Source organism: Chenopodium quinoa, unplaced genomic scaffold, assembly GCF_001683475.1.
Source record: "Chenopodium quinoa cultivar QQ74 unplaced genomic scaffold, ASM168347v1, whole genome shotgun sequence".
Classification (NCBI taxonomy): domain Eukaryota; kingdom Viridiplantae; phylum Streptophyta; class Magnoliopsida; order Caryophyllales; family Amaranthaceae; genus Chenopodium; species Chenopodium quinoa.
The window spans coordinates 1,695,542-1,718,394 of NW_018742684.1; the positions used below are offsets into that span (position 1 = coordinate 1,695,542).

Here is a 22,853-nt window from a genome sequence, read left to right on the forward strand (position 1 = left end):
ATTGTAAAAGCTTTTCAAATAAGGAAATTTCCCACCAACTCCACTAAATTTGCTTGTATTTTTTTTGGGGAGGGGGGGATTTTCTATGTGGTAACCCTATGTGATATTCACTTTTTCAAGTTGTGCCCCTCCCTTTTCAAACTTCCACACTGTAACCTCAAAGTACATTAAGTGATGACGCTATAACCTTGACGTTAACCTTCCGTTAGTTGTTGTTAGTATTAGTGAGGCACTTTACACCTATAGTATTTTTACATTTCTCTCTCTTCCACTTGTATAGTGTAACAATAAAAAAACGGATGAAGTATATAAACTCTCAACCCATGCACAACATAATGTAGTAGATGCTGAATGTGTTGGGCCATATCTAATCCATAGGCTTAGTCATAGCAGCCCAATGGCCAAAATACTATTTTGCAAGGACCAATAGATGATACCCTTTATACTATGTGCATGAATCTTTTGACAAGTAGTCTCAACTCTAAAGCATTAATTGATGAATCGAGAGCGGTCCCGTTTGAGCCATAGGGTGAAGTATGAATGTGAGAGATGAAAGCTAAAGTTCACATCACACGATTTATGTGTAAAAATATTTCATTTTAAATACTGCATTATTTGTAGATTTTTTTGTGAATATTCTAAAAATTAGGGGTGTCTATTCGGTTTTCGGTTTGAATTTAGTCCAAATCCGATCCAGTCCGAAATATAATTCGATTTTCAATTTTCCAATCCGATCCGATCCAAATTTCTCTCTTGATCCAATTCGAATTAAAATTCGGTTATTTGGATCTGATCCGAAAATCAAAATTATAATACATTATTTTTTTAGTGCCTAATACAATTATAAAAATAAAGCTTTACTATAAATAAAAGTCTTCAAAATCATGATTAAAATACATAGTTCAACGTCAAGTCATTAATTAATTAATACAAAGTCTCTCTAATTTATTTTATGTAGTATTAAGTATTTGAGCTAAACTTCAAAATATACAAAAATCCATATTTATACAAGCTTAATTTTACAATTCGGTTTTCGGTTTGGATTGGATCCAATTAGGGTCAATCCGATCCAATCCGAATTTCCAAAAAATCACAATCCGATCCGATCCGATTTAAAGATCTGATCCGATCCGAATTGATAATTCGGTTTGGATTGGATTGGATTTCGATTTTTATCCGAATTATGGACACCCCTACTAAAAATGAATACATGAAGAATATAGTTGAATTGATTTTGGTACATATCCTTGGTGTAGTAGTTGCCTAGTTGGTGCCTTGGTATGGGCTCATATCCCACAACCAGCAAGTTTATCTAATTAAACATTTTAAAAACTGTTATAGTTAATTTGCACTACCTACTTTGCAAAACTCTAGCCTACCCCTTGCTCCTGTTTAGCCCGTTCCGCTTTGTGTATGGCGCAAAGGTTTGTGAGTGAATGCAAATTCCCTCACTCATATGATGCATTAACTAATTATACTTATGTTCTTCAAATTTGGTGTGTGTGGTCTAGTGTCATAGTAACTAAGTAATGATTTTAACAAGGAGCAGAGAAAAAGAGAAAAAAAAAAAAAACCTAATTGCTACTACTTGATATGTAAACGACTACAAATTAAAATCGCGTACAATTACATAACATGTGTGCACTTGACAATACTTTATGATTTGAGAGGAGACTACAATGGACAAGATATGAACTCCCAAATATTCAATTCTAGGAGAGACAGAAGAGTACCTATTCATGCTACCGAGTCACAATTCGTTCATACATGACTCTCTTTGCATAATTTGACCTTGATTACCTTTACTATATCTTTTACCCAAGGGCGTAGCCAAAGGAGGGGCTAGTGGAGGCCCGGCCCCCTGTGGCCCAATTGCTAGCTCTTATTTTTCAAAAGCTGGCCCCCTTAATATTAGTGTAGATATTATTAAAGTGTCACAATTATATTACTATACATGTTATAGCTCAATGGTAGACTAATTATAATTCCATTTTGGGCTAGAGTGTAGTTTGATCCCTGATACAAGCTTTAATCCTTATATTTTTGAAAATCTTACCTATTTCTTTTAATCGAATCATTCTTTTATTAATACTTTGGCTTCTTCTTCTTCTTCTTCTTCTTCTTCTTCTTTATTTTATTTTATTTTATTATTTTTTTTTTTTTGACAAACTACTTTTGCTTCTAATCCAATCTTTCTTTTATAAATTTTTTAATATATGGTTTATGTTATACAGGGAGTAGAATAATACATTTCAACCATCTTCGACCATTTTTTATAATCGCAACATATTAAATTTTACACTATTTTACGCACTATTTTTTTTTATTTTTTTTTTACCTTTTTTGTGATTTGTATATTGGGAAACAATAGTCATGTAAGACATTGTTAGAATTGTCTTGATATTAATAAAATTTACTAATATATAAGTAAGGTAACATATTAACGCCAACGGTATATATAAGATACATTATTGACAATCATGAAATTCCTAAAGTAATTATTTTATTAAAAAATTTAAATTTATATATTAGTAAAAAAATTATGGTCAAAGCTAATTTATAATAGTCTTAAAGTTATTGTGTTGTGAAAAAAAACGTAGGAGATACAATACGAGTATTGTACTATTTTGTTTAATATAAACTTCGGCCCCCTGAGTCTTAATTCCTGGTTTCGACCTTGCTTTTACCTTTAGTTAATGCCCAAAGTTTGGTTAACTTTTTACTAGTTTGGCTCCTCAGCAATAAAAGTCTCTCTGTCTTTCTTCCATCAAGTTTCCTAATTCTTTAGACGCCACAAACAACAAAGGTAGTTGTATCTCTTTTGAAAGAATTTTCAAGGCAAAAAGAGTTTATTTCAAGCAATCTTCAAGTTCTTCGGAATATAAAGATTCTAAGCTTTTGTTTTTTTAAGTTAATATATCTTGTTTTTTTGGGTATTTCACCCAATTTATCTCTTAGACTAATTCGAATTTGAAGATCAGTCGTAAATAGTTAGGTTTCACTCAACTCGACAATTTCGTGTAGAAGAAAAGCACGTTCTATGTCGCCATGGACGGAACTCACGGAAGTCTAAACATTGAACACTTGTTAGTTGTTACCGTGTCCGTGTGTAGATTTTCCACTTTATAGTTGGACTTTAATTACTCCTTTTTTAAAACGTTTTTTAAATTAAAACAAAAAAAAAAAAAATTCCCAATTTTCATACCAAGAAGAATAATTCTCCTTCCAATTTTGACTTACAAATTCAACAACAAATCATTTATCAATGGCACTCTTAATTTTCTCACTCTAACTCAGGTATTTTCTCTCTCTACAATTTCTTCAATTCCTCTCAATCCTAATTTGATTTTCTGATTTTCAGATTTTGGAAATGATTTGATTATGATTTGAACATTTTGGAACCCTAGATTGAGCGAATCCCTAATTTTATCCCGATTGCGTGTTTTGATTGATTTTATTGCTATATTTTGAATTTCATGTTGCAGATAGTTGGAAATTGAGTTGAATATTGCTTGAGAGGGGAATATGGAGATTGAATTACTCAATAATGTACAATCTGAAGAAGATACTGTTGAAGTTGATGCTGATGCTGAAATTGTAAGTTTTTAGCTGGATTTTATGTTTTTGAATTGTAATTCGAAGCATTTGATTTGGTTGATTTTGTGTTTTGATGATATTGTAGAGTGTTAGAGCTGGAATTTGTGTAGTGTACAGTTCTAAGGAGAGATTGCATGTGTTATTGTTTTTGAAGCTTGTTCTGATAGGAGTAATTAGAATGAGGTAATATGATTGGAAAAGACCAACTAAAGGTTTGATATGATTTTGCATTTCACGCCGCTGAACCCGAAATTCTTGGAATTTTGTATGAGTTTGCTTTAATATCTTTGTATTGATATTATTGGATTTCTTTGCTAGAATGGATCCAAAGAAGTTGGATAGGGAACTATTTTGGTATCTTAGTTCAGTTAGTTGAAAATGTGAGTAGCCTGAGTACAATTCTATTGTTGTAATTTACTGATGGGAGATTCCTGGCGTTCCTCGTTTCTTTCAACCTTGTGCTTTGACGTTACAAAGGATGATCATAAAGTTGAACACTGTATATTGATGTTAATGCAACTTGAGGAGAGAATTTACAATTATCTATGCGAAAGGATTAGTTAAGTTTAGTTTTTCTGCCTCTACTGTAAGAACTTGAAGGTCTGCTTGCTATGGAGGACAGATTCTAATAAGACTATGGCTTTCCCAACAATGTTTTAGAACAATGTGTTTTAAGTTGGAAGACACTAAGACTGAGAACACTGATCAGTTATCTGTGTTGTTCCCATTTGTGTAATCATTGTTCAGTGGCTAGAATAATGGGTGAAGGTGCTTTGATGCCTCGGAATGAATGTGGAGCAAAGTCTGGCAGAAAAGATTGCCATTTATTTGCAGGCTTGGCTTGCTGATTTGAATAGGGAATACAGAAGTACTAGTTCCATGTTATGGAATTCTGGTGGATGTGGTGGTAGATTGGTTTATATATTGAATACTAGGATAAAATCCCGTGCAATAGATGCACGGTTGTTCAATAATTATTTAAAACGAATTTTTTTCTAAGGTCACGTGTAAAATTATACGAAGTATTCAACAATTTTATTTTTTAAAAGCCACATATAAAATGAATTTTAGAAAGTTTGGTTTATATTTTATATAAAGCAAATGTAATAATTGAGATAAAATCTTTTCTTAAAACAACGATTATTGGAGGATATTTTTTTTAGCAAGTATTATTGGAGGGAAAATTTTTAACACAATGCTGCCAAGTGTTATTATTGATTTCGTCTTTAGTAATATGTAATAGATTGTTAAAAATGAATCCTTTATTCTCTCACTTTCATTTATTTGATTTGGAATTAGGTATTTAGTACTTCACCTGTTCACTTAGTCTGAAGCAACATGGGTTTGTGGTAGTCTCTCCTTGTGAAATCTTGTGCAATTGAAAAAAAAAACTTCCATGTGAATGTATCGTCTTTTTATGCAAATTCTTCGATTATCAATAAAAGGAAATAGGGAACAGAAACGACATTGGTATATATTTGACGCATGTTTCTGTTGTTTTACCATTTGACTAACCCCACACTATCTGTATCTGATGCATTACATAAGATTTTGCCTTTTGATGTATAACATTATTTATTGTAGGATAATTTGGGTGCTGAGGGTGAAAGATGCGGCATATGCATGGATGTTGTAATTGACCGGGGAGTTTTGGATTGCTGCCAACACTGGTATGGAATCTTAAATGCTTTTTCAGTGACTTTGTTGACCTTTTAGTTCCGCCTGGTTATTAACTGTCGTATACTTTGGTTTCAGGTTTTGTTTTGTTTGCATTGATAACTGGGCCACTATCACAAATCTCTGCCCGTTGTGCCAGAATGAATTTCAATTGATCACATGTGTCTCTGTGAGTTTGATTTCTTCTTGTCACAATGGACAGATATTATAGCATCCTCAGACCCTGGATCGCCTTAATTGTTGTTCCCTTAGACCTCTTAGAAAACTGTTCTGAGTAAATAATGATATTTTACTCCCTCCGTTTCTTAATAAAGTTCCACTTTAACTTGGCACCTTTGCCAACACATAATTATTCATTAGTATATAGACATCCAGTTTTACTATCGTAGCATTTATAGTTTATATATTCTTAAAAGTAAATGACCAATATAAGCACATGATTACATGAATAGTGCAAATAGTCAAAAGTGAGACTTTTATTTAGGGACAGGGGAGTATGATGAAATTGCAATTGGTTCATTGTCAACTTCAAAGATCATCCTAACCTAAAATGTATTAACTTGGGATAATGTAGGTGTATGACACAATTGGCAGCAGCAATATTGATGAGGATATAGATTCCAGGTATCAAGTTGGTTATGTGTTGCTGTAACAACATAATGACAGGTCCATGAATGATAATTAACCAGCATGGTTTGCTTCTTTGCAGAGATGATGATTGGTGTGTTGAAGGAAATAACAACACTCCCTCCCTTCCATCTTATTACATTGATGAAAATGTAATTGTTCTCTTACTTATAAAATTTTGTCATTTGCATTACTACATGTAACACTGGTAGTAACTTTTGTGGGGAAAAACAATTCAGGGGTACTGTTGTTCTGATGTTGCTTGTTATTGGTAAATTGTCATTTTCAGTTCATTTCATAATCTAAGGCATTATATATATGACTTGTTGTTGGCAAGGAGGACTAGCTTTTTTCCTTTCCCCTGTTGTAGCTATTTAGGATCCAGGTTTTAGCCTTTTCCTTCTCTTGACTATAAGCGATAAGTTGATAACTGAAAATTTTCATCTGACTCTTCTACATACGAACAGTATATTCAAATCGACACACACAAAATGCCCCATCTCTTTGCTCTTGTCTTTAACAACTTTAGTAACTGTTGATTCTGGTGCTTAATTCTTTTATTTAATATGCATCATTCTGTATTTTCTGGAATTCTGGTCATGGATATGAAGGGTTTAACCCTTTATTTGGTAGAATTTATGTTTCAGCATGTTTCCTAGCTGAGGATGTTTCATTGGGGTTCTTGCTGCCTCTGCATTACGTTAACCCCAGTGTTAGAGTAGGTTTTCTATGTTTTATTGCTTTATAATTCAGAGGTGAGATTCAGATATTTTTGTGGATTCTCAAAGCTTTAGTTGGCTTGGTCTGAAGATTTAGAATGTCATAATCTAATGTTTGGCAATTTACTTCACTGTTTCGAGAACTGCAGGTATTCTGATTATCCATATTCCTAATAGACAATAATGTTGTGGCAAGTTGTAGCTAGTTTGCACATGATAGCTGTTTGTTTTTCATCGGTGTAACTGGTTTCTTGTGCTCATGGTGTTATGCTCTTATTATTGAACCTCGTAGCTACATATGGCCAACTACTGATTTTTTGGTTTTTCTTGGGTTTGTTTATGGAGTGGGGTGAGGTTCTTTTTTTTTTTTTTTTTTGGGGGGGGGGGGAGTTTTGATGATTAAGGGGTGACCATTTCAGTGGTTGCCAGAGTTGGTTTATTTTAATTACAAATTTAGGTATCTTGATACTTGTTCGTCATATGAGTCCTTTATCTTTGAAGCATCATCCTGTGATAGGCTGATAGCTAATTAGTATTCCTCAAATGCTATACACAAGCTTCTTTATGTATGCCCACTGTTTTGTAATGCCATTTTTCTCTAACAAAGAAATAAATAATTTTGGTCAGTTATTTGTCTTGAGTTATATGTTTGCTGATCGTTCACCATATCTTGCGTATGAGCTACAATTTGTTTAATTGGTTTGATTCTGGTCCCAATAAAATTCTTTTTCCGCGACCTGTCTGATTACTTTGCACTCTGTGTAGGCAGTTACTTGTTTGGATGGAGATGGCTGCAAAATGCGGAGTGGTTCATTGACCTATGAAGAAACAATGACCCTTGATACTTCTATTGCTTGTGATTCCTGTGATATATGGTATTATGTCCGGTCCTTTGGTTTTTTAAAAGGCAAATGTCAATCTATTCATGCTGTTGAGCTGTATCTTTGCTTACATTTTCAAGGCAGCACTGTAATTTGAAGATATTATTTGAGTAACTTATTGGAATTGTTTATTTCTTTGGTTATGTCTTCTGTTTGGTCCAGGTAGAACAATTGCTTGTTGCCCTACCCCGTGAAAAAAATATTGCAATTTTCTATCCTAAAAATATGCATTCTGATACCCCAAATAACTAGCATTTCTTATTTTTACTTTTTTGTTGGCCAGTTTTGGTGTTAGAGTAGGTAGAGTAACCAAGGAAGTTAGGTTATTGATTTGTTCTTGAATCCTTTTGGTGCTTAAAATAGCCAAATAACTTAGGTTTATAATTTTGGTATAAATACTCTCATTCTTTTTTAGTATGCTTTTATTTTTCCGTCTCTTCTTTTGTTATTCTTTTTTTGGGGTAGGGGAGTTGAGCCAATGTATAAAAATGCTCAAGGCGCACTAGAGCAATGAAGGTCCTGCTGCACCTAGGCACACCTCTTTAAAGTGAGGCGTACAATATAAACACCCAATTTATTTATTTATTTATTTTTATTGAAGTGTGCCTCTTTGAATGCGCCTCATTGTGAGCAAAAAAGCACTCTAACCTAAATGCCTAGTGCCTAAGGCGCTTGTTTTATACACTGAGCTGGGTTGATTGGATGGTGTCAGTAAACCACCATTTTCTTTACTCATCTTTGTTATTGGTTTTGTTTAGTTTAGCACTGTTTTTAGCTTTTGTCATGTTGGGGTTTTCTGGCATATGGGAGTCTGAAATTATGTTCTAATGTTTGGACTTATATGGTGGCAGGTATCATGCTTTTTGTGTGGGATTTGATCCTGAAAGCACAGGTGTAGATTCATGGCTGTGCCCTAGGTAATTCCGAAATGCATAGTATTTTTATTTTTTGTACTTAAGCTTTTTGAGTGCCTTTTGGATGTGATGCTTGACCTTCAGGTCATCTATTGCTTCTATATGTACAGCTGTGTTTTGCTATTACTTGGGTAGTTCCTTGTATGACCTGGAATTTGGAATAACATTAGCTGACGGATGAGCTGCATGCCCTATTTTTTCATAAGTCAGTTGGTGTGTGCATGATCAAAGCTCTATAGCTGGTAAACTAGACATTCTCTTAATATTTTGTAGACAATTCTGTTATCACTATTAATATTTTTGGTAAGGTGGTGTATCTGCATTGCCTATGTCTGCCAAGCTGTTAGTGTTAATTTATGCTGTGGTATAGCCATATATCTATGTATGCAAAAATACGTTGCCGTATAAACGTTTTAATACTTCTCTATGATCTGAATGTAGATGTCTTGTTAATGAAGTAGACCAGAATTCAGATCTCAAGGAAATGAATCTAAGGGGAAATAATGTTGATCGCCATCATCTTGCTGACACATCTTCTGGAAAAGTGTCCATATATGTTGCTGATTCAGGAGAAACAGCAGTGGTTGTCTCAAGGATTGATAGTGAAGATGCTGTCGACGAACCGAATATGAATGGTCAATCTACTGGAGAACCTACTGATCGCTGTAAAGATAAGCAATCGGGCTCTGATTGTTGTTCATCTGAGATGAAAAAATTACCAGATCAAGGGATTGATGCTATCCAACCAAAATCACATGTCCTTTCTGCCAAGTTTGTAAACACTGTTATAAAAAGTGAGCCAGATGAGAACGAATCAAGAATGTCTCTTGACCTCTTATCTTTTGCTTCAACCTTCTCTGGTAAATATGATGTGTTTAATTAGCTTATTGTCATCTTTGACACTTTTCCTATTGTCATTTTTATTAATTTTTTACTGTTTAATGTATTGGAAGATGACAAAGCTAAAATTTTATCAAGTGGAGACGAGTGTCTGCATGATGCTTCAACTAATGAGAGTTTGGAAGATGTGAAGTCTGATATTGCTCTGAGACTTGGTGTGAAACGGAAGCGTCCTGAGAACAGGTCTTTTTCTTTTGTAATGTTTTTTACTTCACTGAGTTACTTTTTCCCTCTGTCTGCCTTGTCTAAATATGTGTGTTTTCATGGTGTTCTGTTGACCCAATATGTTGTATGACTTCACTCTAACAGAGTGCTAGGAGTATTGTCTCTGAAGGGTAAATGAGGTTGCAGAGCTAGGTAACTTTATCATCTGCATTCAAATTCAAAGCATGGTCATTCAACACATAAAGTTTTCCAAGGTGATATGGAATCTCATTTCAAAGGTGATGGGGTCCACATTCTGGGAGATTATAGAGCATGATGGTTGAGAACTTTAGAAATGGCGTTGGAAGGTTAGAAAGTAAGAAAAGAGAAATTTTCAGTTAGAGGTCCATGAAAATAGCTATATGTACACAATATGCATTATACCTTATAATCTGAAGCCTTCCTTGGGCTGTCATTAATTAATACCAAATTAATGACTACATGGTTCTACAAATGTGGTATACCTGCAGGAGTGGCTGGTTTTGGATCTTAGGTGGTGGAGTGGGTTATATTGCAGCTCAACTTTTCGTTTATTTCCTGGTGCACTATGATTTGGGTTCTAGACTTCGTTGCAATACTTTTTTCTTGGAACTAATCCGATCCAATATCCAATATGAGAGTTGGGAGCCTTAACCTGGTAAATCCAGGTTGAATATTAGCTGATCCAATATACTTTAATGCCAGACTTCGGGTATTGTGGGATTTCAGGTACCTGATCTTGGACCAAAAATGATTTGTACTCTTTCTTTCTCCACTTTCTTTGGTACATGTCATTTTCTAGTTTGCGATGTTTAAATATTGAATTGGGCTTATAGTTGAAACTTGAAACATTTTCTGGTATTTTGTCTCTTTATTTTTTGAGAGTACAACTAAGTTATTAGAAGAAACTGTTTATCGGAGGTGGTCCATGGATTTATCAGATCCTTACGTGATTGGTCTGATTGTAGGATGTCAGGAATTCTGGGAGCTGGAACCTGCCCCATGACCCTAGTTAGAACCTGTATTTTGAAGCATTTACTTTGCGTTGGTCTTTGGACATGCAGATGTCAAACTATCTCTTTTTGTCCCTTTTGTGCTGTTTGGGGTCTTTTTAATTGACCGGCTCTCACCAGCATGTTCTTTTGACTTTCTTGGTTTTGAGTTCTCATTTTCCCTGTTTAAAGTTGTATGTAGTAGGCTATATTTTTGCGGTTTCATGTGATATTTGAGGAGAGTAAGAACAGTCTCTTTGTCCTGAGAAAATAATAGGATTAGAACTATGCTTTATATCCAACTTATAGGTAAACTAGTATTATCTTCATTGTGACCCTTCAATCAACCTATTTATGTGATGAAGCTTTTGTAATGGGTATTAGCCCATCACATAGGACTGCATGTGAATTCTCCTGGGGCTTGTTGACCAATTGTGGTATACTGATATGCAAAGTTTTGGAACAGGTACATATAAACAAATCCATGTTTCCAACTTGTAAAGGCACAATTTCAATGACACGGGACACAACCTTAAATATTTGACATAGGTGTAGGGATATGTCTTTCTAAACTTTCAGATAGAGCTTTTATCACGAATAATTTAATTAGAGCAACTCGAATGATAAGCTAATTTGACAATTAGCTTGGCATGTCACATAAGCTTTTAAGCTAATTATCATTGTAGCTACTTTGAACTCCAATGGCTAGCTATTAGCTTACAATTTAAATGAATTTCACCTCCTTAATTAACTTCTTATGTTTCATTTTATTGATTCCATTTTTTTACGAGTATTTTTATAGTAAGGGGTCGTTTGGTTGGGGGTAATCAGGAAAGGGAATGAGAATCAACTGGCCCGATTCCCTTTGTTGATGTTTGTTTACCACTTTCTTTCATTCCCTTTCCTCTCTTCATTACCCCAAATCCCTCTAAGTTCATTCCCCACCCCCCCTAGACTTTTCCATTCCATTCCCTAGCCACCACCACATCACCACCTTCCTACCTCCACACACCACCGAGAAACCCAACCACCACACCACCCATTGCTTCGCCGCCTCTCCGACGACGTTCGCCGCGTCTCCCCCTCCCCGTAAAACACTCTTCTCCTCACGCATACACTAACCCAGCCCCTAAAAATCCCTCCCTCTCCCCGCAAAACCGCCGTTCGACCCTCCCCCACTCTCTTCTCTTCTCCCTAGGGTTTTGAGGGTGGGGGAGGGTCGAACAGCGGTTTTGCGGGGAGAGGGAGGGATTTCTAGGGGCTGGGTTAGTTTCTAGGGTTCTCGGGGAAGAGAGGGCGGCGAATGTGCGGCGGAGGGCGGCGAATGTGCGGCGAAGGTGCGGCTGGTGGTTTGGTGGATGGATGGTGGCTACAAAAGGTGGAAAGTGAATGAATTAGGTGGTTGTGTGGTGGTGGGTTGATGGGATTGTTTCTAAAACAAACAACATAGAGAATATTGGGTATTTTCACTTCCATTCCCTTTGTTCATTCCATTCCGTTTACCCCGGGTGAACCAAACGGCCCCTAAGTTTTTCTCCAAGCAAATTATCTTGGCAATGCTAATTTGCTTAGCCAAGCTAATTGCATTTTCTAGCTCTTATGGTCAAGCTAATGGCTAGGGTTTTGTTTGATATTGCAAGCAAGTCCCTAGCTACAACCATTGGTATTCTCTAATAGCATTAAACTAATTATGTAATTGCAATTTAGTATGTAACTTACCATACTTAGCAGAGTCTTCTCTTTGTTGCCTGATTAGTAGGTCCATTTCATGTAGTAAGATTGCACTCTCTTAGGCCTCTCCATTGTACTCTCTCTATTGTCTTACTTATGATTTATAGGCGCAATTTCTGATTGCTAGGTCAAGACGTCAAGTATTGGTTATGGATTCTATTCTTTATCGAATATCAAAACTTGGTAACAATCAGACATGACTGCAGCAGACATATACGTAGTGATAGAAGAAAGTGTTAACATGGTGACTTTAACATTCCCTTATTTCTTATAAATACTGATTTGTGCTTTACTTTTTGTGTCCTGAAAAGCAGTTCTCAGACAATTGATTGCAATGGGCATCATGAAGGTAAGCTTGAGGGTGCATCTTCATCAAAGAAAGTAAAAGCTCAGAGACGTACCAGAAATACTTCTTTAAATGACCAAGCAGATGTCTGTGCTTCTGAGAACTTGAAGAAAAACAGAAAACCGATAAAAAGATCTGTAGATGAAGTAGACAAGAATATAATAGTGAAGAAGAGCCGACCTATTGATATAATGAGTATAGTCCAGGGAGTCAAAAGTAGCACAACAAATAGGTCTGCACGTGAAAAGGAGGCTGGTAAATGTGCTAAGGTAGAAAAAAGTGCAGCTGGACTACGAGTGAAAAAGATCATGAGGAGACCTGGGGAGGAAAAGGAGTCAGAAGCTGTAGTGCAGAAGCTAAGAAAGGAAATCAGAGAAGCTGTTCGTAATAAGCCGTCAGATGACATTGGGAAAAGCATCCTTGACCCTAATCTGCTAACTGCTTTCAGAGCTGCAGTAGCTGGATCTGTAGCTGAACCAGCTAAGAAGGTATCTTCAGCAGTGGTCAAAGCAAAGAAGTTAATGTTACAGAAGGGAAAAGCAAGGGAGAATCTCACAAAGAAGATATATGCAACATCTAGTGGAAAAAGAAGGCGCGCATGGGATCGTGATTGTGAAGTTGAATTTTGGAAGCACCGCTGCTTGACAACTTCTAAACCAGAAAAAATTGAAACTTTAAGAATGGTTCTTAACCTTCTTAAAAGGAGACCAGAAACCAAAATTGCAGATCAAACTTCTGAGGAAGACACTAAATCTCCTATTCTTTCAAGGCTTTATCTAGCTGATACTTCGCTTTTCCCTCGAAAAGATGATATCAAGCCTCTCTCTGTTCTGAAAGCAGCTGCTTGTTCCAACCATAATAACCTGCTCTCTTCAGGAGAAAGTACTATGGCATCTTTGAAAAGAAATGAGAATCCTGCTCTAAATAATATTGCTTCTGCTGATGACAAGAAGAGTGTTTGCGCCAGTAATAGAAATGGAGCTGTTTCCGGGAAACTTTATGCAAGTGGACACCCCGATAAGGTCTCTTCACAAAAGAAAACTACTGGTGAAATGAATGACTTTAAGATTGATAAAAGGAAATGGGCCCTAGAGGTTCTTGCGAGGAAAACAGCTTCTGATGTTACGGGACCCATGCAACAGAAACAAGAAAATGCGGCATTAAAGGCTAACTATCCTTTGTTGGTATGTCATAATCTCGTTTTAGAGTTTCCTTGTCTATAATTCATTAAATATTTGATGTATTTCTAATAAGCTTCTCTGGTTTCGTTGACTGAGCAGGCTGAATTACCGACAGATATGAAACCTGAACTAGCACCCACTCGCCAGAATAAGATTGCGATATCAGTTCGGCAGGTATTTGCTACTTTCTGTAATTGTAAAACTATGAGTGTTTGCTACCTCTGCTGCAATAACTCTTAAGGTCTGCTATGGTACAGAAATACACAACAGTTGGTCATGTTTAAGTTAAATTATTATTAGCACCTTATAAAATTTGGTGAATTAAAGCACCTTAATCCGTGATTAACAGTTTGTTTGGATAAAGAAATGGGAGGGTGGGGAAGAGGAGAGAAGGGAAAGTGAGGGGAGGGAAGAATAATGAGTTTTCCTTCCAAATCTCTCCATTGTAGGAGAGATCAATTTCTTACAATTTAATCCCTCCATTTGTCTCCCCTCCAATTCCCTTCATTCTTCATTTGTTATCCAAATGAAAGATATTCCAACCCTTCATTCCCTCCATTTCCTTCAATCCAAACACTCTAATAGAGACACCGAAAAGTGAAGCAGCTTATAGTTGGCATGAGTCTTTATTGTCTATTGCAGTAGAAGTAATAGTTGTGTGAGCAATACCCATGGATCTATGTAACAATCCATGCTTATTTATATCCTTCTTTTAAATGAGCCCTGTTCAAGAATAAATATGTAATATTCAAAGAGAGAAGTAGCAAGATAACTAAGGAGTACATCTGCCATTATATGGAAATTCAATAGTGAATTAAAGTGTGTCTAAAATAAATAAAAAATAATTGTGAATAAAAGTGTACAACATGTCCGATTGGGCTGAGGGAACAATATTTATCCACAAATTATTGTTTTCAATCTGCTGGTTAAATGTAGTCTATGAAGGCAGTCACGCCTTTTATTCCTCTTAAAGGTTTTTTGCTAAAATCAATATGGTGGACACTCTTCTCTAATACTGCTGTATTATTTTGAACTCAATAGGGTTGCTTTCAAGTGGTATCTATTTTCTGATCATTTAATGGAGATTATATGTTATATGTTTGTGTAAAATCATCAAAATAATCCACAAAAACATCATGGAGGACAAACATAATTACATTCATTCTAAGCAGCCACATATCCGATCATACACAGAGATATGATTAGAATACAAAAAAGAAAACAACTTTTATTTCAATAAAGGATATATGTATTGCTTATCCACAGCTGTGGAAATGTTTTTTCACTTTGTTTAGCATCTCATTAACATTGTTGAGGGGGCTGCTAAGTTATAGTTTTCTCTTACCGTTTCGATTGAGCAAATCTTTACAAATGATCCTTTACAAGCTACATCTAACTGTTCAATTAATTAGGACGTTTGATCTGCTTGACAGAACAACAGGATTATAATTGCTTGCTTGATAGAATGATAGGTTTGTCTAATTGATCAATCTACATTAAGGACTTATGCAGCTTTTTTTATACACAGACACAACTTTACCGCTTGACAGAACATTTCCTCAAGATGACAAATTTGTCATCTATTCATCGAACTGCTGAAACTGAGCTGGCTGTTGCAGATGCTATCAACATTGAAAAGCAGGTTGCAGACAGGTCCAATAGCAAGGCTGTCTATTTGAATCTTTGTTCACAGGAGATACGAAATCGTACAAATTGCAGTACTTCCAACACTCTGGCTGAACCCAGTCCTTCTAGCCCTGTACCACCAGTAGGCTCCAGAGGTTACTCTGAATCTACTCTTTCAAGCCCAGTACCAGTATCCTCCAAAGATGACCAATCTTCGACATCATCACCTAATTCTGAAGCTGAGGCAGCGTTGAGAGCTGCTGGTCTTTTATCTGATTCTCCTCCGAGTAGTCCACTCCAAAAGGTTGCTGATCTTAGTGGTGATGATAGTAAGCCTTTAGGAGAGGTCAAAGAAGAAGAATTAACAAGTATATTTGAAATGGATTGTCATCCTGATCTAGACATTTATGGTGATTTTGAGTATGATTTAGATGAAGAGGACTATATAGGGGCTACTTCAGTTAATGCATCAAAGGGGAAAGAGGAAGAGGGGGAGTCCAAAGTGAAAGTTGTTTTCTCCACTCTGAATACCATTGTGTTAAATAATGCTTCTGAGGCTAAAGAGCAAGATTTGCTGAAGACTGATACACTGAGCCCACCAGATTTACCTGCATGTTCTAATGATACGGGCACTGAAAGCTCACCCATGAAGGATAAGGTCGATTCTGGAGACACCTCTCTGGATGGAGAATGTGAAGAGCTCTCGGTCGCAGAATGTGAAGCGCTATATGGTCCAGAAAAAGAGCAATCAATCAAACAATTTTCTGACCTGTTTCCAGCCGAAAATTCTGATTTGCAGACAGCCAATAATCTTAATTTTAGTAGTTCCAACCAGAATAAATTGACCACTGATTCTGTTCACAGCATAATTGTTGGGGAAAATTCTTCTGACTCTTCTGTCTTTAGAGAAAAGGCTGACAGAGAGAAGAATGATCTCAAGGTTGACAAGAAAAGTGATCATGCTGAATCGGTGCAAAAAAAAGGTATTAACTTCCTCCAGTACATTTTTCTGGTTTGTGGTTCTTTGCTATTGCACATTAGTCAGTTATAGTCTTATAGATCTCTGCATAGATATTTACGTCGTTTATCAAAAACTGCCTGTACGCATAAGCTTAGGTGACATAATTGAATGATATTGGGTGCAGGTAGAAGCTTATATAAAAGAGCACATCAGGCCGCTTTGCAAGAGTGGTGTGATCACAGTGGAACAATATAGATGGGCTGTAGGGAAAACGACTGAGAAGGTGATGAAACATCATTCTAAAGCCAAAAATGCCAATTTTCTTATCAAGGAAGGTGAAAAGGTGAAGAAGCTTGCTGGACAATATATTGAGACGGCCAAGCACAAGGAAAATAAGTGAAATTTTATGTCATTTTATAACAAATTGATAAAAATTCCCATTTTCATTATGTTGTACATATGAACAGAATAGTGAGACAGACACTGTTGACTTAGGCAATTTAACCTAGCATAAATGGCAATCTGTAAAAAAAAAAAAAAATTAAAAAAAAATAAATAAAAAAAAAAAAAAACAGCAATTTCCTACTCAATTTAAATGTCCTATTCTTTGTTAGATTGTGATTTTATCGTAGTTTTGGTTACAATCAAATAATAAACAGAAGTACGTTGTAGCCATCCAACAATAACCAAATGAATAAAATTATAATCAGCTTCTGTTTTATCGACCTGAAGAACTGTCCATAAGAATCAAATGATCGTATTTTGAGAGTGACAAGAAGTATTGTATTTGCTTATCTAATCTTAATTACTACAAATCATTTAGACATAAATTTTAAGTAATGAATACTGTAGAAAGTAAATAATGGTCTAATGAACAATAAGTTAGTGATAACTGTAAGGTGTAGCTGTGAAATTAAGAGGGAAAACATGCTTTGTTGTTTGACCTTGTTTTAATCCAACACCGGCTAGGCAGCATTTGTATATACAAGTATAATGCTATTTGTAATAAAAATTCCTTCTTTTATTTCATGTTCTTTTTAAAGGTCACAAAATGAAGCCTCTACCAACTACACCACGAGCTACTTACAAAAGACGGTAGCTGATGTGATTACGAATGGAATAAAAGAGTTGTTGCAAGCACGCTTAAGAAAATGCTTCATTTGATTAGGGAGGGAGGGGATAAAAACAACAGAATGTGTACAATTCAGCATTTCCAGATGTTAAAGAACATTTTACATCGCAAGAGTATGTTTACACAGCACTTCCAGAAACAACAACTCCCTCGATACAGCTCTCACATCGTTGGAAGATGTATGCAATTGGAAGATCTTGAATCACAATTCCCCATCCATGAAAGAGTACAGCTTAGTCCGCCTTTGATTCAACTGAATCTCAATTTTGGAACCACATTACATTTAATACATTTATAAAATAGGAGATGCACATTCTTGACCCATGTAAACATATGCTCCTTCAGAACCCATCTTGTCGGCGTTATGGCTTGTTAGACTACAGTCACTAGCCTCTATGAGCATAATCCTCGAAGATGTCTAATATCATCACAAGACTACAGGTGTGATATGTATTTTTCCATGACTTGCCTGGTGAAACTCAATAGGCAAAAATTGTGAATATGACCAAAACAGGCATGCAAATCGGGGAAAGGTGACCATTAACTGCAAAGATTAGATATGCAAGCAGCAGATTCCAAATTTTGTTCTTTCCAAATTCTTCCAGTAATCCGAAGCTTAAGCTCTTTTTTATCCCCACCAGAGAAAAAAAGTGCTAATTTACGTTGAATGACAAGACCATCATGACTGTCTCTAACCTTTCTGTGGCTATCACGAATGCTTCGTGGGGTTCCCTCCCATGTTAATTTTCTCCCATAGCCACCCACTTCTAAGCTATAATTGTATCGTCGAGCGTCAGTTTCATCACCCATGAAACGAAGAAATGCCATATAAACAGGAGCCATGCCTAGCTGGAATGCTTCAAAATGCAAACAGAAATACTGACCAAAACAATGGAAAACCTGAAATGGGAGATATTGCAAGATAAATAAGTACTCCAAACAATGGTCAAACTCTCATGTATATATACTAACTAATCTTAAACTCATATTAATACTTCGATAAATACTACTTCCTCTAACCCAACTATTAAGTAAACATCTACTTTTGGCATAGAGAAAAACAAGAGTGGATGTATAGAGAACAGAGCGAATTGGTGTGCGTTGGAACCAACTTCAAAGAAAAAGTAGAGAGATACAACTTTCTTAAGATGTTACTCTGCAACTTTTTTTTCGTGGACTTCGAAAATGGAAGACTTGGCTGTGAGACAGAGAGTATATCCAATGATCACAGAGCACTAAATGACTTCAGTATATGTTACTTGAACTCTCTGCTCTAATAAATAATATCACATTGATCCTTGAGCACCAAACATAAAGTGACACCAGGGCCTTTCAAGTTAAACCATAACCATCGAAATGACCCAAAAAGCAACCATATATTACTATGAAAACCTAACTGAGCATAGGACTATGGTTGATAAAGAATCATACAGCTAGTATAATACTCATCACCAAATTTCCCCAAGATTCTAAATGCAACATATACCCACAGTAGTTAAAAATAAATAAGGCACTTACTGTTAGCATCCAGGTAGCATTGTCAACTTCAAGGGGGTTAGCTTTGACATAACGATGATTAAATGTAGAACCAGAGTGCATATCAACTTTATGATCATCCCTCAGATGAGTAACAAGGAAAGGAATATCCCCAACAACGGAGCATTCATAACCAGCATATGGACAGCTGAATGGTCTAAAGTTACATAGGGCTTCATGCTTAAGTTTAATATAATAAGGAGAAATCTCCAGGCAACCATATGGGCTGTATTTGCAAGGAAGATCTAGAGACTCGGCCACCTTCTCCAATGCCAAACATCTGATTTCTCCAAGCTCTTGTCTGCAAGTAGGGCATCGATTGTGAACCCTTGTCTTACACTCTGAACAAAGTGTGTGTCCGTTATGGCACTGTTAATAAAACCAAATTAGAAATGCAGTGAATAATCTATTCATAAAAAAAACAATTAACAATCAAACTAAACATTAACAGTCTCTAACAAGAATGTTATAGCCTAGAAGCCTCTTTTACAATTGATAAGCAAAGAAAACTTGTGTTCTAACGATGTTATTATATAGAATTAATTGGGAAGATGGAATACAAGGAACTAAACAGAGAATAATGAGAGCATTCCACATCAAGAGCAGCGAAATTAAGAGAATCAATCAACATTAGATACCACAAGAAAGATTCCACTTCCAATTACCACAGTTTTAGATAATTTTACTGTTTAAATTTTAACGGCATCATACATTCTTAATCCAGTCAATTTTATCAACTGTTTTTTAATCAAATCAGTAATGCAATTCCAATCCTATTCATTTCCTGCAATACTTGAAAAATAAAACTCAATATCTAAACAACAATCTTCCACAAACATGGGGAAAACCATTTCCACAAAAATGGAAGACCTTTGTTCAGGCAATCTGTGTATGCTAGACAACAATTCACAATCCTATGATTCCTATCATAAAGTTCCATGATTATGCAATAAATCATCCAGCATAAACTATGAAAAGTTGCAAACTTTACAAGATAATCAGCTTTTTGAGATCCCTATAAATCTATTAATATCCTCAAACACATATACAGAAACTTCAGCTTTAAGTACACCATAATCCACATTTCAATCCTTTTCACTCTGTTCTTCCCCGGCTACAAAAGTTCAAAATGTGGGTGTTTTGCCTGCTTTTCATAAAGTAAAATAAATTAAACCCCAATTCTCAAAATTCAATTGAACAGCACAAGGTATTTCCCAAAATCCTGAAATCCCCAAATTTATTAATTTTTAAAAGGATTCTTACAAATCAACAAAACCAAAACTTGAGTTCCATTTTCCCCCAATCTAAAACCCAAAAATAGAAGCTAAAACCAATTTAAATACCAACAAAACAATAAGAAATCCATTGAAAATATTGCAAAAAATAAGAGATTGAACATATCAGAGAGAAAAGAACCTGGTGAATAGGAGGGTACATAGCATGAGCGCAAACTGGACATTCAAAGATTTCAACAACGCTATTAGTTGTCGAAGGAATCAAAGGCGAAGCTAATTTCCTCCTTGATTTTGAAGATTGATTGTGATTATGATTATGATTTTGTGGGTAATTAATCTCAGCTTCATACAATCTTTCTGTAGACGACGACGACGTCACACATTCAATCCTATCTTCTTCCATCTTGTTCATCTTCCTTTTCCCCCTTTTTTCGATCCAAACCCAGAAATTAATTAATACCCATCAACCAAAAACCCAAAAAGATTTAAAATTTCCGATCAAATTTAATTGGGATTTGACAATTTTTGGCTGGATTTGTCGGAAAGATTTTTTAAAAAATAAATAAATTTAGCCTTTTGTATTTGGGAATGTTGAGAGAAGAAGGAAGAGAAGGATGAAGAGGAAAGAGGGAAATGAGTTGAAGGTGCTTTGCTTTAATTCGTTGGCTTTTTCTCGATTTTTTTACAAAAAATAAAAAAAATACGAGTGAGAAATAAATGGGTGTTTGATTGAAAGTGATAATATAATTATAATATAATAATAATGGAGAAAATGATGATGATTAGAGGAGTATATTATTATGGAGTATGGAGCACTAATTATGTGCAATAATAAGGTTAATTTTTTTTGGATTTATAAATTATTTTATTTTTTATTGAATTAATTAATAATTAGGTAGGGTAAGAAGAAATGTTGGGAGAGGGACAGATGAGTCAACCTGAAAATCTTTTATTACAAAATTTGTTTAAAAATTAAAAAAGGAGTAATTGAAAATAATTTTTGGCATTGTCTTACTCTTCCCCAATCACCATTGGAGTTATGACTTCTGACAGAGTGACAGGCAAAGCTTAAATGATGGTACATTGTCTTCTCTGAAAGGGTAAACTTTTTTGAATTAGAATTTTAAAATTTTGTTGAAAATCAAATATACCTTGGTAATGGTATCAAAATGTTTGCTAATGGATGGAAACTGCCCAATGAATTTGTATTTGAAATTTTGAATCCTCAATTATCAGTATTGCTATTTTTTTTTCCTTTAGTTGAAATAAAATACAAGTATGAAATTTTGAAATTTACTACCCACTAAAAACATATGTTTCACATTTGTTACTGATTTAATTTTTATTTTTTTTTTTACTTTACTACCATCTAAATGGGAGTTTGTTAAAAATAACTACCTGATATCTTTTACCAAAATTATTTTCGTTAGTGGGCCCAACCACCTCACTGCCACCCCCTCCCCTCAACTGTCACCCTTCTCCGATCCCTCCACACAACTAGCGGCCGGCGCCCAAAGTTACGACCGGCACTGACGACCCCACTCCTCCCTTTTCCCCTACCTACGAATCCAAACCCCCCTCCTTTATCCCCTTCTTGCTGCCCCAACCACGACCACACCCGAAACTGGAAACCACCCCTCCCCATTTCCCCCACCGGAATCGACCCCCCTCCCCTTAACCCTAAACCACCACCCCAAAGCAACCATAAGTGAAACTCTAAAACTCGTTTAGAGTGGTTTCAGGCTTGTGGTTTAAGGTTAGGGGTGTTGCCTTTTGGGGTGGGGGAAGGGGAAGATGGTCGCTTTCGGTGAGGGTAATGGGGAGGGGGGCCGAATAGGGTGGTTTCGATTTGTGGTGGGGGACGGGATCGAGGAAGCAAGAAGGGGAAAAAGGAGGGGGTGGGCTGTGTAAGTGGGGAAAAGGGAGGAAGTGGAGTTGTCGGCACCGGCCGTCGGCAGGTGTTATGGGGAGGGGGAGGAGTGGCTGACGGGAAGGGGCTAGCTATTGAGGGTGGCTGGTTTTTTTTTTTTTTTTTCAATTTTTTTTTATTGAATAAACTTAACAAAACCCTAACAGATTCCTTTAAGTGGTAGTTATTTTTAATAAACTCTAATTTAAGTGGTAGAAAAGTAAAAAAAAAATTAAATAAAAAATTAAATCGGTAGCAAATGTAAAACATGGTTTTTTTAAGTGGTAATTAATGTCAAAATTCCTTACAAAAATGTTTTTAAAGGTCTTATCTAATTTTTAGTTCAACTTATCTAACATCAGACTCATTCGTTGCACGGTGTTTACCAAAGAAGGGGATAATTTACCTTACCAGGATGTTTGCTGCTAATCGTCTATAGAGTTTCAACTTTCGAGCTAGTGATCACTACATGTATTGGAGGTTGAGAATAGGTTCTTAATAACCGATAGAAAGGATCTCATTAGGCTACGGATGCCTATGTTTATCTCAACCCAAGGCTATTTGAGTATTTTCCATGCTATGGTCTAATTTAATACTAAACCGGTAAGTTTCCTACCAACTCCACAAATTTTGCTTGGTCTAATTTGATATGGTTTGGTGTGACATGATCTGATCGTTTGATTTACCAATCTTTGACCTTTTCTGT

At 35.8% G+C, this 22,853-nt stretch overlaps 2 protein-coding genes across 5 annotated transcripts; one reads left to right on the forward strand and one right to left on the reverse strand.

The window, feature by feature from the left end:
- The first annotated feature begins 2,687 nt into the window (after window positions 1–2,687).
- On the forward strand, window positions 2,688–16,948 carry LOC110722705 (uncharacterized protein At4g10930-like). 4 transcript variants are annotated; one of them, XM_021901995.1, is made up of 14 exons: window positions 2,688–3,297; window positions 3,486–3,597; window positions 5,182–5,267; window positions 5,353–5,443; window positions 5,849–5,898; window positions 5,984–6,053; window positions 7,386–7,495; window positions 8,353–8,418; window positions 8,857–9,275; window positions 9,369–9,498; window positions 12,536–13,751; window positions 13,848–13,922; window positions 15,277–16,357; window positions 16,524–16,735. In XM_021901995.1, the coding sequence occupies exons 2-14, from the start codon at window positions 3,526–3,528 to the stop codon at window positions 16,733–16,735; spliced, it is 3,678 nt and encodes a 1,225-aa protein (XP_021757687.1). In that variant the 5' UTR covers window positions 2,688–3,297; window positions 3,486–3,525. The 4 variants fall into 4 exon arrangements, with proteins under 4 accessions (XP_021757687.1, XP_021757684.1, XP_021757685.1 ...); XM_021901992.1 differs by having other exon boundaries at window positions 2,690–3,297; window positions 16,520–16,948; XM_021901993.1 differs by lacking the exons at window positions 2,688–3,297; window positions 3,486–3,597; window positions 5,182–5,267; window positions 5,353–5,443 and having other exon boundaries at window positions 5,860–5,898; window positions 7,390–7,495; window positions 16,520–16,948.
- Window positions 16,949–17,515: 567 nt separating this feature from the next.
- On the reverse strand, window positions 17,516–20,954 carry LOC110722706 (E3 ubiquitin-protein ligase SINAT5-like). The gene is made up of 3 exons (XM_021901996.1): window positions 20,420–20,954; window positions 18,986–19,372; window positions 17,516–18,367 (listed from the first exon to the last, which is right to left on the reverse strand). Exons 1-3 carry the CDS (start codon window positions 20,648–20,650, stop codon window positions 18,008–18,010), a joined length of 978 nt encoding a protein of 325 aa, XP_021757688.1. The 5' UTR covers window positions 20,651–20,954; the 3' UTR covers window positions 17,516–18,007.
- Window positions 20,955–22,853: the final 1,899 nt, after the last annotated feature.